Source organism: Leptidea sinapis, chromosome 17, assembly GCF_905404315.1.
Source record: "Leptidea sinapis chromosome 17, ilLepSina1.1, whole genome shotgun sequence".
Taxonomy (NCBI): Eukaryota; Metazoa; Arthropoda; class Insecta; order Lepidoptera; family Pieridae; genus Leptidea; species Leptidea sinapis.
Genome location: NC_066281.1, coordinates 11,768,458 through 11,785,757, shown reverse-complemented (window position 1 = coordinate 11,785,757; position 17,300 = coordinate 11,768,458). Strand labels below are relative to the sequence as shown.

Below are 17,300 nucleotides of genomic sequence, written 5' to 3'. Positions count from 1 at the left end.
ACCGGGATTTTGTATAACGTGTTCTATAGGCAGAATCAGCGATGATTTCAGTAAAACCACATGAGTAATTTACTCTGATAAGAATTATACACAGCTTAAAATGTATTTATTAAAATTAAATACCTTTTAAAGGATTAAAACGCGTGTAAATGTAACTGTATTTTTAACATTACGTGTTTCCGTAAATGTTACATTTTTATTGTTTTGTATGTTCATAGGCACATAAGTGAATTTGCTAGAAACTGTCATGACCATAATGTTAACACCAGGAACAGTCATAAGCTTGTCTACTCGGCTAAGTCGAGTTAGTACGTCTTTTGTGGGACTATGTATATGCTTTTACAACAAGATTCCAGAAAATGTTCTAAAGAAAAGTATTGAGTTACTCAAAATAATTGTTAAAAAACGTTTGTGGGGTAAAGGTTACAAGGTTTAATAACTTTCTTAATGATGCTACAGATTGGAGAATGGAGCGACCGCCCTCAGGCTATTAAATAATAAGTTTGATTGTACAGTACTACTTTGTAAACATATTTTTTGATGAAAAATAGCCCGCTGAGTTTGTTGCGCACATTCTTCTCAGGCCTGAGGCATTTATTTTGGAATGGGTGGTAGTTTTTTTTGAAATTCAATAAGTAATGTAAAATATTTGAATTTGAATCTATTATTATTTTATTTAACCCGCAACGTGTTTCGTGACCATTGCAAACAACGTTTTCAGGGGGACTGTGGTTGACAGGAGTCAAGAAAAGTTTTATGGGTTAATGTATAAAATTGCTGATTTCTACTGAAAAATGGAAATTCGTTTTAATTTTACATATTTATTTTAATATTATATTATTTTAATAGGAAGGTCATTGATGCCTTCCGATAGAACTGTGGTGATCTAGATTCGACAAACTGTGTGAAAGCATTTTTTACTGCCTCCAGAAAAGAAAACTTTGTCATCGTAAATGTGAGTCATAGTTGTCATTGTGAAGTTTAGCGCCATTTATAGCTTCGGAGGTGGTAGTTTTTGTAGACCTGTAGATGGATTTGGCAAAATTTACTGACAGTGTCCTCTTCTGTTTTGATACGTGAAGTTTTTGGTTTTGGTTTCGAGATTATTGGATCCCAGGTGTTGGATAATTTTAGCCCGTCTTCTCTGTTCAAATTTGGATGTTTTATTTTAATTTCATTGACTTCAGGTACTATTCGTTGAAAGAAATCTAGTCTCTATTGCTAAAATTTTTGTTGGGTCGTATAAAAAATATGGTTTGTTGCTTAAATAGTACCATGAAAGATTTTTTTAACTTATTCTATAATTTGGCACATTGTTCGAAGTTTTGTGGTCGTTAAGATATTGCAATTTCGATACTGTGACTTTGAACAAGGAACAGACGCTCTTGCCAAACCACCGACGGAGATTTTTCGCAGAGATATTCTTCCGTTAGTAACAAAGTGTATTGCAATTTTTTTAACTATCTATTTGCATTTATTAGATATTTTTCCGAACACAAACAGGGTTATATTAAAATTATTTTTTTATTTCCCTCACCAAGGCTTTATTCTTTTGATACTAGAGTAAAATAGATTGGTAAACAAAATAAATTTAACATGGGGCGAAACGATATAAAATAGTTCGGTACGGTTGACTTCGAGCAACGATATTCATAAATTGTTGTCATACAGTGATATGAGAAATGGAAATGGTCCAATGTCACGCTCCTGGCGGGATTCTATATAAAGTGTTCTGGAGGGACAGTCAGCTTTGTAAGCGGCAATAGTCACCTGGGAAATATATAGAGTTTGTTATATTTACTTACAATTTTACTTCAACTTTGCAAAATAATTATGACAATCATTCTTTATTATTTTAAAGAAGAGACGTAGAAGCGAGTTTAAGTAAAGTAAGTTTTAAAATTGTCACTTATATTGTAACCATATAAAAAAAACGCCCGCTGACTTTCTTGCGCCCGTTCTTCTCAGGTCTGAGGCATACTTTTTCGAATGAGTGGTAGTTTTCGAAAAATAAAATATTTGAATTTGATCCGGCAAGGCTCCTGTGATTCCTCTTGTGTATCAAGAGAACGTGGACGGCGGTAATCAGTAAACGGCTGTTTTCAATAACCTATCTACCCTTAGTTTAACTTACAGATACATTGCTCTCACCGTTTAATGACAAGATCTTATCTATCCATAGTTATGTCCGATATAGTTATAGTTCAATGCTATCTGTCAATAGGTTATTGAAATGTAAGTAAGCGTTAAAGGATAGATTTGTTTACCTCTAGTAAGTTAATGAAAACAGCCGTAAATACATAAGCTATTGAAAACGGCCGTAAATCAAAACCAGTACGTTCGTTTGTTCTCTTCTTCCTTTAAAGTGCTAACCCGGCAGACCACGCCGCCGCGACTGAAAGGTATAAACTGTGTGTTGTAAACAAAGAAATTCAACAAGAAGTTCTCAATCTCGTTTACTGACTGGAAAGAATAGCCATTTATCTTTAAAAGTAGTTCGTAAGCATCGTGATAGGACGATCGCAGTAAAGCTGAGATGGGCTTATTGAAGTGAGATGCACGTATGCTAAGAGTTTCTCGGCTTATCCGATGAAGGCTAGAGGTATCTACATACTACAGGCAACTTCAATATGGCTTGCCATTGTTGGAAAGACAAGTATCAAAACTGTCTCTCATCTTTATCGGTTGTGTTCATAAATTATATAGGACGTTTATGAGTTTTTAATAAATATGCCTACATATATAAAACATTAAATAGGATAGTTTCAAATATTATAGATTATTTATTACAAATATTTTTCTGAATGAATAATATAATATTTATTTATTTATTTGTTCCAAAATAACATACATGTATTAATTACCAAATTTAAACAACATACTTACCAGTGGGAGGCTCTTTTGCACAGGATGCCAGCTAGATTGTGGGTACTACAACGGCGCCTATTTCTGCCGAGAAGCAGTAATGTCTAAGCATTACTGTTTTTCCGTCTGAAGGGTGCGGTAGCTAGTGAAATTACTGGGAAAATGAGACTTAACATCTGATGTCTCAAGGTGACGAGCGCAGTTGTAATGCCGCTCAGAATTATTGGGGTTTTTCAAGTATCCTGAGCGGCACTGCATTGTAATGGGCAGGGCGTATCAATTACTATCAACTGAACGTCCTGCTCGTTGCGTCCCTTATTTTCATAAAAATAATAATAATAATAGTTACAAAATAACGCTACTTTAAGTAAATCGTGATTAATATATATTAAATAATAAATTTTACTGTGCGATTTTACATTGTTACCATATTTTTAAAAAAAAAATAAGCCCAATGAGTTTGTTGCGCCCGTTCTTCTCAGGTCTTATACCTTTTGGAATTGGTGGTAGTGTTTGACTTTCAATAAGTGATATTATATCCCATTTGAATAAAAGTATTTGAATTTGAATTTGAAACCTAATATCTATGGATACGGCTCTGCATGTCATTTCAAATTGCTGAAAAAATAGTAAAATTTTTCGTGGAATAGAAATGTTTTCCAGCCAAATATTCTGCGGTTCTCTCTAAACGTCTCTTGATTTAGCGTCCGTGCCATCGTTAGGTCGCCTTTTACTTTTTTAACACCGACCATTTCTATTAAATTACGTTTTCAACAAACACTAAGGCTGGATTGCATAATATTTGCTGTTATCGTTACGGTTTCAGTCAAATTTAATGTTAACAGTAACGCTGACTTTAACATAGACTGCGAAATGTTTTGCACCATCGCGTACCGTGCCAGTGCTCTTTCCACTGAGCCAACCGATCGAGTGATGTATCGTTGATAAATCTTGTATGTCTTGTTCAACGGTTAAAGCAATCGCCCCCTATTCGAATGGGAGAGAACCTAATGGTTTAAATTGTAATTTAAAAAAAACTATTTGAATTGGATTTTGAATTGTTTGCTTAGTATTTTTTGTATTGTATTTTTAATTTGTATTAAGCAAGATTATTCCTTATGATAAGGCGTAAATTGGAATGAAAAAGCGTAAGTGAAAGGAATAGAAAATATCCAACCAAAACAATATATTATTAAATTATCACAAAGCGAAGGCGACCATATAAGTTTTATCACTACAACATATGGAGTAGATTAAGGCAAAAAATTCGGAAAGTGTTTGTATATAAACCCGGCGGGCATTTTCTCGTTGGGTTTCTAATTTATCATCGTTGGTAGGCCAACATGTAAAAAGCGTTGTTACTTCCAAGAAGGATATTTTCTTAACGCATATTTTTTGTGTCCCTCGGGTAACTGCACAGTATTACATCTTAAATTATTACAAAAAAGCTTAAAAATCCACTTAAGCTTTTGTATATTAACATTCTTAGGCTAAAATAGGCCAGGTTTAATACTTTAGTGTGCGTGACAACCTAGGTACAGGACACTTTGTGTTAGTGTGCGTGCATTGTTCAAAATAGAGTATCTTAACATTAAACTCAATTTTTTTTGACGTTTTTACAGCTCTCATAGTCTATCTAGACGCATAAATGATCTAAGCAAAGAGGATGCAAATACTACGTAATAAGAGACGGGACTGCCTAAGTAAACATTGTTATTTAGTATAGTATGAAACGTGCAGTCATTTGACATAAGTTTGAAATAGTAGTAATTACAGTATGGCGATTGGCGACGAAGTATAATCCGGCTAAGTTTAAAAGCGAACAGTTGCTTAAAACGTAGTGATTTTCGGCTATCTCCGTTTATTGCAAGATTAAAGCCGTCATCTGTCAATCTATCAATGACTGCACATTTCATACAATCGAGAAAATTGCTTTTTTCTTAGAGAGTTTAGCTTGGCTGGGTCTATAATAATAATAATTCTTTTAAGTCTTCTAACTCAGTTTAATTGAAATACAAGAGACCAATGAAATGTTTGACAGTGTGTGACAGTTAGAGCTTAGATACATTGACATTAGGCAGATATAATGTAGACTAGCCAATAAATAGAGTTGGGACGCAACCATAGTGATGTGACATTCATTATAATAGCTAAATGAATATAACATACGTTCTCTTAATAAGTTATTTATACACCTTTATAGTTATACTCTTTGTAGTCTCAGGTACTACACCTGAGTAATCACAGAAGCATTCTAGTTTAGTGTACGAGTCTCTTAGGTTCTCATGGCGGTTTGAATTTAATGCGCTGCTTTATCTAATTATGATGAAAGTTCATCAACTTTCTTCTAACAAAGGTGTTATAGGCGTAGTCAAAATCAAATATTCTTAAAACAGTACTTATAATATAAACGCTAATTCTAAGTAACAATATAAATAAGTCTCAGTGAAGGTTGGCCAAGTGTCGCTAAAACTACAGCATATATTGATAATCTGTTAACTTTGGTACGTCGAGATAATTATCTTAGATTACATTGCCTTTGTTGGATGCGATTACTTATTATGACTGTAAACACGACCATTATGTTCACGAAGCATTGTTAGAACAAACAATGAATTCAAGCTATAAGATTGGTGCATCCAATATATCATAATTTATATCTATACAGTTTATTCTGTATTTCTTTTTATGAAATATTTGATATTATTTTAACATGATTCATATATTGCAGCACCTTACAACCTAAATTTATATAACAGCCATTGTAAAAATATATAATATTTGATTGAGAACAGTGGAGGTTGAGTTTCTTGTATGTTCTTCTGACGTGCTCTTCTTTTCCGAACATATGGTAGATTAAATTAATTTAACAGAAATATTTATAGCGACGATTCAAATTGCTTAGCTTCCTCCTCCTCACTCGTTCACTCTTGACAGAAAGGTCGTGGTTGCATGATGAGACTGTAGGTACACACAAGACTTATCTGTGGTGGATGATGCAGCCCTCACAATGCGCTTCCACTTGCCATGATCTTCAGCGTTACGGGAACATTGGACTATTTATCATTATCATGGGGAGTGTTCCGAAGAGCTGTTTAACCTGGTTCCTGCCGCCGAACTCCACCTTCGCACGACACGATACAAGTTAGGATATCATCCCCACCATCTGGATGTGTGGCGGTCCTCGACAGTGCGGTTTTCAAGGAGCTTACTTCCTTGTGCGGTGTTTCCGGGACAATAAGACATGAGTACCTTCAAAAAAAGCGCGTACACCTTCCTTAAAGGCCGGCAACGCTCCTGTGATTCCTCTGGTGTTGCAAGAGAATGTGGGCGGCGGTGATCACTTAACAACAGGTGACCCGTACGCTCGTTTGTCCTCCTATTGCATAAAAAAAACTATGGTGGTTTGTGTCGCAGCCTTTATCAGGTCCGTCCAACGCGTAGGTGACCGACCTCGTGACCGCGTGCCTTCCACTCGTCCTTGGACGACGAGTCCTTCCATGGAGTTTTGGTTTCGTGTAACGTGCCCAAAGTACTTGAGGATTCGTATTTGTACAGTCGACGGTAATCTCTCCTTCACCTTGAGATCTTCCAATATCGAAACATTGGTCCAAAACGCAGTCCAAGGAATTCGCAGCAGTCACCGCCAGCACCACATTTCTAGTGCGTCGATTTTGCGTCGGTCTTTCAGGCGCACCGACCACGTTTCTGCACCATATAAGAAGATTGGGAAGACTAAGCTTCTCATCAGCCTAATTAAATAAAACTTATTTATCTTTTGTCTTGTGACCTTTGACCCACGCAATATGTAAACGAAACGGCTAAGATAAAATGAAATGATAAATGAACTAACTAACATATTATTGCTTCTATAAATATTTCCTCAGTGCTTCCATGGGGTGAGTCTTATTAAAGCGTATTGAATCAGGTGCCAGGGTAATAATGTAATAATAAAGTTTGTTACTGCATCCACTCTTAACTTGATTGTAGATGTTGAAAGTTTGCATAGCGAACTTTATCTTCAGATATCTTGCAACGGTTTGAACCCAGTAAAGAGTAACATTCCAATAACGAGGGTATAATTTTATTATGTTCATTAAGTTTTTGAACAATTGCTTCTTTTAAATTTATTTTGAATATGATTTCAATCAAGATATTATAATATTTGAATTAATCTTTTTTTTAATTATGCTTACAACTGGATGTGTGGCGTTTGTGGGTACCTTCCAAAAAAAAGGCGTACACTTTTTTAAAGGGCCGGCAACGCTCTTGTGTTGCTCCTCTCGTATTGCATGAGAATGTAGGCGGCGGTGAATACTTAACACCAGGTGACCCGTACGCTCGTTTTTCCTCCATAAAACACTACATAGCTATAAAATTTTATATTATTTAAATATAATATATGAATGAAAGAATTATTACGATCTAACTTGATGAAATGCACTAAATTATTAACTAACTAAGCAAGTAACATTAGATTCCAAATAAAAAAGTTGAGAATTTATTCTATCTTGTGATACCAAGATACGGTCATTTTGATTGCTTCATCATTAACTCCTTAAAATACCATAATTTGATAACTTCAAAGAGAGCTGTACAAGTATTTGCGGGCCTTGGAAAATGTAAATAAAATTTTAAATATAAAACTATGTTTATATTTTAAGCAGCGGTGATTGTAATATAGAAATAATTTGTAGAGTCAAAATGACTTCATAATATGTCTAATATTAAGGCAAAAACTCATTTATGTTTTTTTTGCAGTGACAAAGTTCATTCGTATTGGCATCGCTGATAAGAATGATAATCCGCCATACTTCGACAAGGATCTCTACGAGGCTGAGGTGGACGAGAACGAAGATATCCAGCACACTGTTCTTACAGTCACCGCCAAAGATCACGATGAATGTGAGTAATAGCATCTTAATATATGTTGATGTTTGTTATTTTGACATTTTACATTGCACAACTCGGAAGAGTCCTAGTTTGGGGGTCCAGGGTAATGTTAAGCAAAACTGTATTTTCTTTTTGCAAACAAATACGGATTTATTATTATTATTACTATGATCTTGAAGACGGAACTTGCTTTTGTCTGTTGATTCGTGTCAATCGATAATGAGCTGCTTTTTATTAACTCGACAAGAGGCGTTTTACAAAGCAATGTATAAATGAATTATTTATCTGTTAATGTAACATATTTTCTTTTAAATGCCAGCATAAAAATTGTATTTTTTGCACATGGTTTACAAAGAAACAAAAAATATACTAGGCGCCTTTTTCTGCTGCGAAGCAGTAATGTGTAAGCATTATAGTGATTTGGTCGGAAGGGCGCCGTAGTTAGTGATATTACTGGGCAAATGAGACTTAACATTTCTTATGTTTCAAGGATACGAGCGCAATTATAGTGTCGATGAGAATTTTTGGGATTTTCAAGAATCCTTTTTTGTCATAAAAAAACTGAGATTTCCCATAGATAAGACTTGATTAAATCAGTTTTTCGCCAATAAGCTTAAATTTCATTCTAATCACTACCATTTTCAACCAAGTGCTAAATAGTATAACATATTTGACATAAGAGATAGCTTAAGCAATTTGGTATGGAAATTAGGCGAAGCTTTACCCTAATGCTATTAATAAAACTTGAGTCTTTAAATGCCCAATAATTTATTATGCGATTAGTTTGTTCGTACTTATTGGAATCGATGATTCTTTGTATATATCAATTTAAGTATCTAGATAATTATTCTATCTACATATTAGTACCGATAATATGATATCTAGAGCTACATGAACCACCGTCACACCAGAGGGGAGTAGCCATAGTGTATGGTCCGATACTAAACACACTATATATTTTACGAGAAAAAATCTACGGCATGTCATAACCATAGACTAACTATTGTACTAGAAGCGTATAGACATAAAGAAGCATGCAAGAGAGAAGAATAATAGTAAAGAAGAATAATCTCATAATACAGAACAGAAAGCAAATCAATAATTGTTGTATTTCCTTTGATTAACGCGAGTGTTACACATTTAAATAAAACACTTTTAAAGAATAAAAACGCGTGTTATTGTAACTGTATTTTTACATTTGATTTTTGCGTAGAAGTTACATTTTTATCGACAAAATATTTACTGAACACGCATTACTGGGTTGTCAAGTCATCTATGCGTTAGGATAATCCATGAGAGTGTAAAGAAACAGTGACGTCATGACGTTGAGATTGACAATTTTTTTTTAATGTAAATAAGGGACTAGACGAGCAGGACGTTCAGCTGATGGTAATTGATATGCCCATTATTGCAGTGCCGCCCAAGATTATTGAAAAATCCAAAAATCCTGAACGGCACTACAACTGCGATCTTCACCTTAAGACATAAGATGTCAAGACTCATTTGCCCAGTAATTTTACTAGCTACGGCGTCCTTCATACCGGAACACGGTAATACTTACACATTACTTCTTCACGGCAGAAATAGGCGCCGTTGTGGTACCCATAATTTAGCCGGCATCCAGTGCAAAGGAGCCTCCCACTAGTGAAACCTTTTATAATAAATTTTATAATTATATAATCTCTTAATTAACACGGGGAAATATTGGACTATATTTAAATATATTTGACCTTCCCCAACATCCATTCACAGTGCTGTCAATCTAGTTTCATCCATCTCCTCTACTAAATGGGAACACTTTAGAAATCACTGGCTGTATAAGTTGGTAAGTAATTTGTGTTTTGCTGAGAACGCGCAATTTCAATTTGATCTATTTGGGAAATGAATTAATGAATGTGCTGATTGATTTAATATAATGCCGTTACTCACAAAGTGAACTGATTCCATTAATAGACACATATCGATATATAAAACGATTTTTAAAGTATTATGACCTTAGATTAAGGGTTCGTTTCCGCTGCGTTCCAACTATATACATCGCACTGCCTAAGAACAACAGCTTTTTCATTACGGCATCTATTAGGTGCTTGTGTGCGTGGCATATTGACACTCAATGGCATCTTTCAAATCTTGCAACATACGCTTCGTGTTAATTTACATTGTAAGTAATAAAATACAAAATACTTACTGGTGATATGTGATCCCAGTGTCTTTCTTATTTCTTGTAGTATTATTTTAACGAAGTTTTACATCGCTAGCCGGTATTTTAGTTTCAATTATTATCAAGGTTCAGCAGAACATGTGGCACGGCAACGTTACACATTGTTCGAGACGGACTCGAGTACGTCCATTTGGGCGTAGTATTGGTTGCCGCAGTTTGCCACTAATACTACGCCCTACGAGACCAATCCTTAATCTAAGCGTATGACAATTATTTTATTAATACCACTAGTAGCTAAGTAATATTATAATGATAATTAATACTGGAAAAATATTAATTCTCTGTTAAGATTACTTTATGGTTTTACTGTATCTATGCACAAAGTGATACATTTAAATTAATTCATTAAATTTTCATAGAACTAGGTATTACTACAAAATATTCTTAATGATTTGTTATTTTTAAAGTGATATCCCTAACTAATGGGATTAATCAAATTAAATTTGTAACCAAAATTTATGAACGATGCTGCTCTCGAACCCACGACCTCTCGGATTCGTCCGAGCGCTCATTCACTGAGCCAACCGTTTGTAAATCTTGGTATGTCTTGTTCAATTCTGAGGTTGTGGCTACATCTACAGGATCTACGATATTAGGAAATTGACTAAAGATCGCATCGTTCATAAATTTTCGTTACAAATGTAATACAAAATATTCCTTTAATAAGAATGAATGCTTAACATATACTCGTATGTTTATCCGTGCACGACGCAATAAAAGGCCTTTCAAGTAGGTTGGAGTATTCTTAAAGTTACATAGTTCAGCGTTTGAATGAAAACTTAACTTATTTTCCATGAATAAGCTCGTGAATGGATTATTCTGGTACGAGTTTTAGCTGTATTGTAAATTTTTACATATTCATAAACAAGTATGAACATAAAATGTATTACTCATACATCGACGTACAATAAACAACTATACTCACAATTTTTCACGCCGTTGTTTCGTTCACTTGCGTTTCGACCGCGCTTTAAATACAACGCCACGCAATAACAAAATGTACAGTGAAAAACTGTCCAAATAACAGTATATCGAAACTTAAAAAGGATGGAATGTCGTATTCCAGTAAAGTGCCTTTTTAAATTAACAAAATTGTGTAACAAACTTGAAGTTTTTAATCATTTTGCTAAATAATTACATTTCAATTGCTAAAACAAAATGTTCTTGCCTCGTGTTCGCGTCTTAATGTTTAATGTTTTAATGTTAACTGTATTAGTATACGTGTGTAAAATGCCGCTCAGAATTTTTTTGACAACCTTTTAATAGGCGATTGGAAGTCTAAATTTTTTTTTTGAAAATTATTGTAATCGGTTAATTACGATATCAGTGAAAGGAGATAATCGCCTAGATAATAATTATTACTGCTGTGAAGAAGTAATGTGCAAATTTTATTGTATTCTGGTTTGTCGCCGCTGCTTAGTGAAATAATTGGATTAGTGAGGCTAATCTTATATATCTCTATATTATATTGGCAGGTCGTTTCACTCAACAGGTGACCAGTGGACTTGATTTCTTGGTCGTATCGTCACTTTTTCTCATAAAAATCATTAACCGCAATAATAAGATCTATTATTAAAATTGAATGCTATCAGGATTTTGTGCAAATTACAATTCAAAAAGTTATCATTTTGTATGAAAATAAGGGATGAGACGAGCAGGATGTTCACCTGCCCATTACATTGCAAAGCCGCTCAGGATACTTAAAAGGCCCAAAAATTATGAGCGGCACTACAATAGCGCTCGTCACCTTGAGATATAAGATTTTAAGTCTCATTTTCCCAGTAATTTCAGAAATAGGCGCTGTTGTGGTACCAATAATCTAGCCGGCATCGTGTGCAAAGGAGCCTCTCACTGGTAAAAAGTCATCGTGTTGACTTGAAGTACTTTTATGAGAAAAGATTCAAAGTGAATTTTTGCTGTAGACGTCTACGGAACTGCAGATTAATCGTCGGTACAACATGCCATTGTATGGACATACAACAGACTTAAAAACACTAGATTGAACTTTATTCACCTGTTGATTGGATCGAAATTTCATTAAATCGGAATTTACACATTTATAGACACAAAGAATGCAAACTCAGCCTTGTATTTCGATTTATCCAGCAAATTAAGCATTAAAATAATCCTGCAATTAAAATACATTTACATCCTAAATTTTTCAGTAAAAAAGTTTTTAAAACTTTGCGCGTTTTTACATAAAAACAATGATAATTAAACATCAATCCCAGCGGATAAATTTTTAGTTTCGGTATAAAAATGTTTATTTAAAAAATAATACTTACAACAAAACTTTTTAAACGCCCAACAAATAAATTTGGTAAAAAGTATCTGGGAATAATCGAAGTATATGTAAAATTATTCGGACGTATAACGTTTCCCGCGTTTATTTGCAAGGCTGCTTGACATTCGGAAAACTTCAAAATTATCATTGTATTGACAGTGTTGTCAGTGATATAGCCGAATGGTTAGTGACCCTGACTACTAAGCTAGAGGTCCCGGGTTCGAATCCCGGTAAGTGCAGTCATTTATATGATGAATATCTTTATTATATGTATTTATGTATGTTTAAGTAAGTATATTGTATTAAATATATCGTTGTCTTGTACCCATAGTACAGGCTATGCCTAGTTTGGGGCAAGATAATTTGTATAAAAGTGTTTGAATATATTATATTATATAATTATTAAATAGTCAACAATTTGCACATTCTTGGTTTATTCTCAGGTATAACTTTATGTACCAAGTTTATTTATAAGGCAGTTTATGTATAATTTCCTTATTTAATAAAAGAAAACTAATGCGCAACTTATAAACTGTCAAATGGAAATAAAAATACGGTACTGTAATGTTCATCGTTTGCACACGATTGAAACAACTTTACTATGTAGCACTACAACCGGACACATCCGCACGCAACCAACAGCCGATTAGAACAGGCCTTCCGCTGTACTGTGCATTCCTTATTAAGCACTCAACGTCACACGGTTAACGTCACTATCGATGTCGTGACAGTGACAATGATAGTTAACACATACTCTGTTAAGACTAGATGTCAGTATACTACAGGTACTATGGTATAAAGCGCACATAACTATTTGTACTACAAAAACAAAGATGGTGACCAATATAATACACACGTATAGATTTATTTATACAACAATTTATTCGGTTTGGATTTCTCTCGCTATTGTAACACAAAACATCTATTGTGATTCCCCAAAGCCATTGTTCGTTTATTTTTCAATCTGCATTGAATTTGATTAAATCCCTATTGATACATAAATAGCCTAATTCAGTATTATAAACAGTTTTATCGTAAACCAATTCCGTTGAAATATTCTGATCCCGTCTGTATAGGCTTATAGGAAAATGTAAGTAATGATTGTTTTTTATGTCTTCTGATGTGAAAATTTGTTTTAGCTAAGTTACGAGCGTTACATATATGAGCGTTACATATACGAGCGTGACGTGTCAGTTTCATTCGCTAACTATAATATAAAGATAATATTTATTTATAAGCGTTACAAAAGACATGAGTAACATCCTATAGAGCAATATAAAATCAAATCACAATGACTTTATTCATGTAGGACACAGGAAACGACACATATGAATGTAAAAAAAAATCTCATTGAATCTACTACGCTACGTCGTAAAGGCTTGAGCCAATGAGAAGAAGTAGCAAGAAACTCATCGCCACCCTTTTAAATCAAGATTTACACTATCGTCGTTTTACAAATCATTTCAATTACAATATATTTTGTAAAGTGATGCAACAAATATATTTTGTTGGTAGCGGTGTCTGACTTGTGGCGCCACCGTGGTGTCCCGGTGAAATATAGAGCCCTTAAGTGTTTATTTTCAAAGGTTTAAAAAATATTTTTTCGCAAAAAAAATTTTTGAATACTTTTCACATCGTCGCCTATTATCTTGAACGGAATAAAAATATTGGAGCAGTTAAATGGAATAGCAAAAACAATATTATACTTACATACGAGATAACTGCTGCGTTACGAGGATCCCAGCTGTTGCCAGAAACATTTGGTTAGTTTTTTCATGCTAAGAACAAGTAATTTAATGCCTTATTACGTATGAAAACAGCCGAAATTCGTATGTATTGTTTAATAAAAACGAAAATAGGGTATACACTGACGACTTTTTGTTGTAAATTTTCAACGGTATTCTACAAATATAATACGTATATACAATGTAGGAAACATGCATTGCCGCTCAGGCGTCCCAAAAATTCTGAGCGACACTACAATTACGCCCGTTACCTTCAGACATAAGATGTTTAGTCTCATTTGCCCAGTAATTTCATTAGCTACGGCGCCCTTCAGACTTAAACACAACATTGCTTACACATTACTTTACGGCAGAAATAGGCGCCGTTGTGGTACCCATAATCGAGCCTGTGGACAGATTATGGGTGGCAGTGACAGTAGGCATACTGTGCAAGGAAGCCTCCTGGTAAATAAATAATAATAATACAGAATTTCTATACATTGTAACGTCAAAATATCAAGAGGACTGTCAAAGAGTTTAGACGTATGTACACATCTGTTAGTGTAACTTTCTCACAGATAGGATATTAAGAACTTACTGCCTCCTGTCATCTCCGCTGAGAGTGTTCCGCATACAGAAACTATCCGAGAAGTGCAACATATGATTTGTAACCAAGTTTAAGTATATACATTCCGAATGAATATTACTTATGTCATAACTAAAGCTCTTACCCGCGACTTCGTCCGCTTTGAATGGTTACTTTGTGCATTTATTTTTAGGATACTTTTCAAATAATACAAACTGCTCTTTCCGCTGCTGGCAGCGTTCTTCTATAAAACAGCCCATATTTTTATGAAAATAAGGGACGAGACGAGTAGGACATTTAACTGATGGTAGTTGATACGCCCTGCCCATTCTAATGCAGTGCCGCTCGGAATTCTTGAAAAACGCAAAAATTCTGAGCGGCACTAGAATTACGCTCGTCATCTTTAGACATAAGATTATAAGTCTCATTTGCCCAGTAATTTCAATAGGTACGGCGCCGACCGAAATCAGTTTTGTTTACACATTACTGGTTCACGACAGAAATAGGCGCCGTTGTGGTACCCATAGCCGGCATCCTGTGCAAAGAAGCCTCCCACTGGTATCCCTTGTCATTGTGGACAGTCTCTTTAAAAGTATTTCCCTGTGAACTTTAATCTTCTCTTTCTTCCCCGTGTAGGTCAAAGTTTCAAAAATGTTCGAACAAATGTTTATAAATTATTTCTTATCAAGTGCCTTAATCCAAATTTCATGGTTTTATCTTTGATAATGACGAATTTCCATACAAAGTGCCATCCCCTTTTAAAAACCCTTCATTTATTTATTTTTTTGCAATAAAGGTAGCCTATGTCCTTATTCAAACTCTAGTCTATCTCTGTACTAAATTTTATCAAAATCGGCTCGGTGGATTAGGCTTGGAAGCCTAACAAACAAACTTACATTCCCATATTATAATATTAACAGGGATGTCTAAATCAGTGTCATTTTTAGTAATTGTTCGAATTGACGAGAAGTGAAGAGAAGGCCAAATTGGCCTTAATCAGCTTGGTGTACATAATAAGGCAAGAAACTGGAAAAAAATCTCGTAAAGTTAGTAAAAGTTTTTAAAGACTTCCAAACCGGTTACACTTCGAACAAAATAATCGATACAATCCGATTTTAGCCGGTAATAACCGTTAAATTCAATACCGGGGCCAAGCCTTGCTGAAATCATTATCGCCTTATTAGTGCAGGCATTGTTAAGGAGGTCAGAGCAAGATTATTGATTTGCTATTAATCTTATTGGTTTATACCAATACTTTAGATAGTTTTCGCTGCTAGACAACCGATGAAAACAGGCCAGGTTTATTACTTTAGTGTGCGTGATAAGCTATGTCTTCAATTAATTACACACGCGATTTGTATGTCACTTTGTGTTACTGTGCATTCATTGCTGAAGATAGAGGTCAACAGTCAACCTCATTTTTTTCAGCGATTTCACAACTGTCACAACTGGCGTTTTAGACTTTCGGGGGTCAGTAGAAGACCCAGAGAAAATTAGGGGGCATTGAGATGGCGCAGATGGGGCGTGGGTAGATTAAAAAATATAGTCTAAAAAGGCAAAAAATGCACGAAAATACTCTAGAAAAAAATATATTCTCAAAGTGGGCGGTGAGCCAAATAAGGTTGAGAATCTAGAGCTATAAATGATCTAATGCTTAACCATCTACAACAATTATTTACTCACTTGAATTATTGCAATCAGCAAAAATATGAAAATGAAAGAGATTAATCTTTTAAGCTCTCCAATGACTGGTATTGAAAGCCACACTGTCAACATTTTAATAAAATATTTCCTGTTGCATCATAAATATTGCTGCTACCGTCGCGCAATTTATTTTCCTGAAACTATAATTACATTTTTATTGTGATTGATAAAAATAACTCACTGATGTTTGTAACATTACCTTCAAATTACTTATCTATCTTCATCCATACATACACCCATTGCTTTAAATCCTCTATTAAAGATTCTAAAATAGTTAAATTGTTGCCAACATTAAAACACCCAATGTCCTAGTAATAATTACATCACCCAAACCAGTGTTGTAAAGTTATTCAGTACAACATTACATCATCCGTTTTCATACTACTGGCTTTTTTAATGTTAAGCTAATTGTTTCAGAATATTTTATAGGGGATTCATATTATGGGTGTAGATAAAGTCTTGTATGCAACTGTTGATAGTTAGGTATTAAAAAACTCATAAGATACTATTAAAACACTCGGCTTCGCCACACACACACATTCGTGTTTTAATACCCTTATTACACAACAGTTTCATAAATAACTATTATTATACATAATATTATGTAATTGTACTCACTGGCTGAATGACTCATCAACGCAGTGCCTAAACCTGAAAATATGAACTAAAAATCTGAAATTAAATGACGTAAGAAGGGATTTTTATAAGAAAAACCCCTAAACGTATAAGAAAGGGCATGATTTTCAAAGTAAGATGTACAAATGATTTTAAATCGGTAGTAGTTTTTTTTTTTCAAAATTATACTCCTTTGAGGTTAAATTAGTGTGGGTAGTTCGAAATTTTGAAGGAAATAGCCATGGTGGAGCGTGGCCAAGTAAGTGGCCAATAAAATAAAAGTGTCTGGTTCTTATGTAAAGTAAAAGCATCTTAAACCCGTATTACGACCCGTATACCCGTATATCCCTTCCAGATTACGTGTCAACGCGTGATCAGTGACCAAGTGTATTTTATCTCTTTTATACA

The 17,300-nt window shown here is 34.4% G+C and overlaps 1 protein-coding gene across 2 annotated transcripts in view; it reads left to right on the top strand.

The window, feature by feature from the left end:
- LOC126968881 (neural-cadherin) overlaps positions 1 to 17,300 on the top strand; it is a 499,877-nt gene that overhangs the window by 384,399 nt on the left and 98,178 nt on the right. For both annotated transcript variants that reach the window (XM_050814008.1, XM_050814009.1), the window contains exon 13: positions 7,627 to 7,770. In XM_050814008.1, coding sequence (XP_050669965.1) covers positions 7,627 to 7,770 — 144 coding nt within the window. The remainder of the gene's footprint in view (positions 1 to 7,626; positions 7,771 to 17,300) is intronic.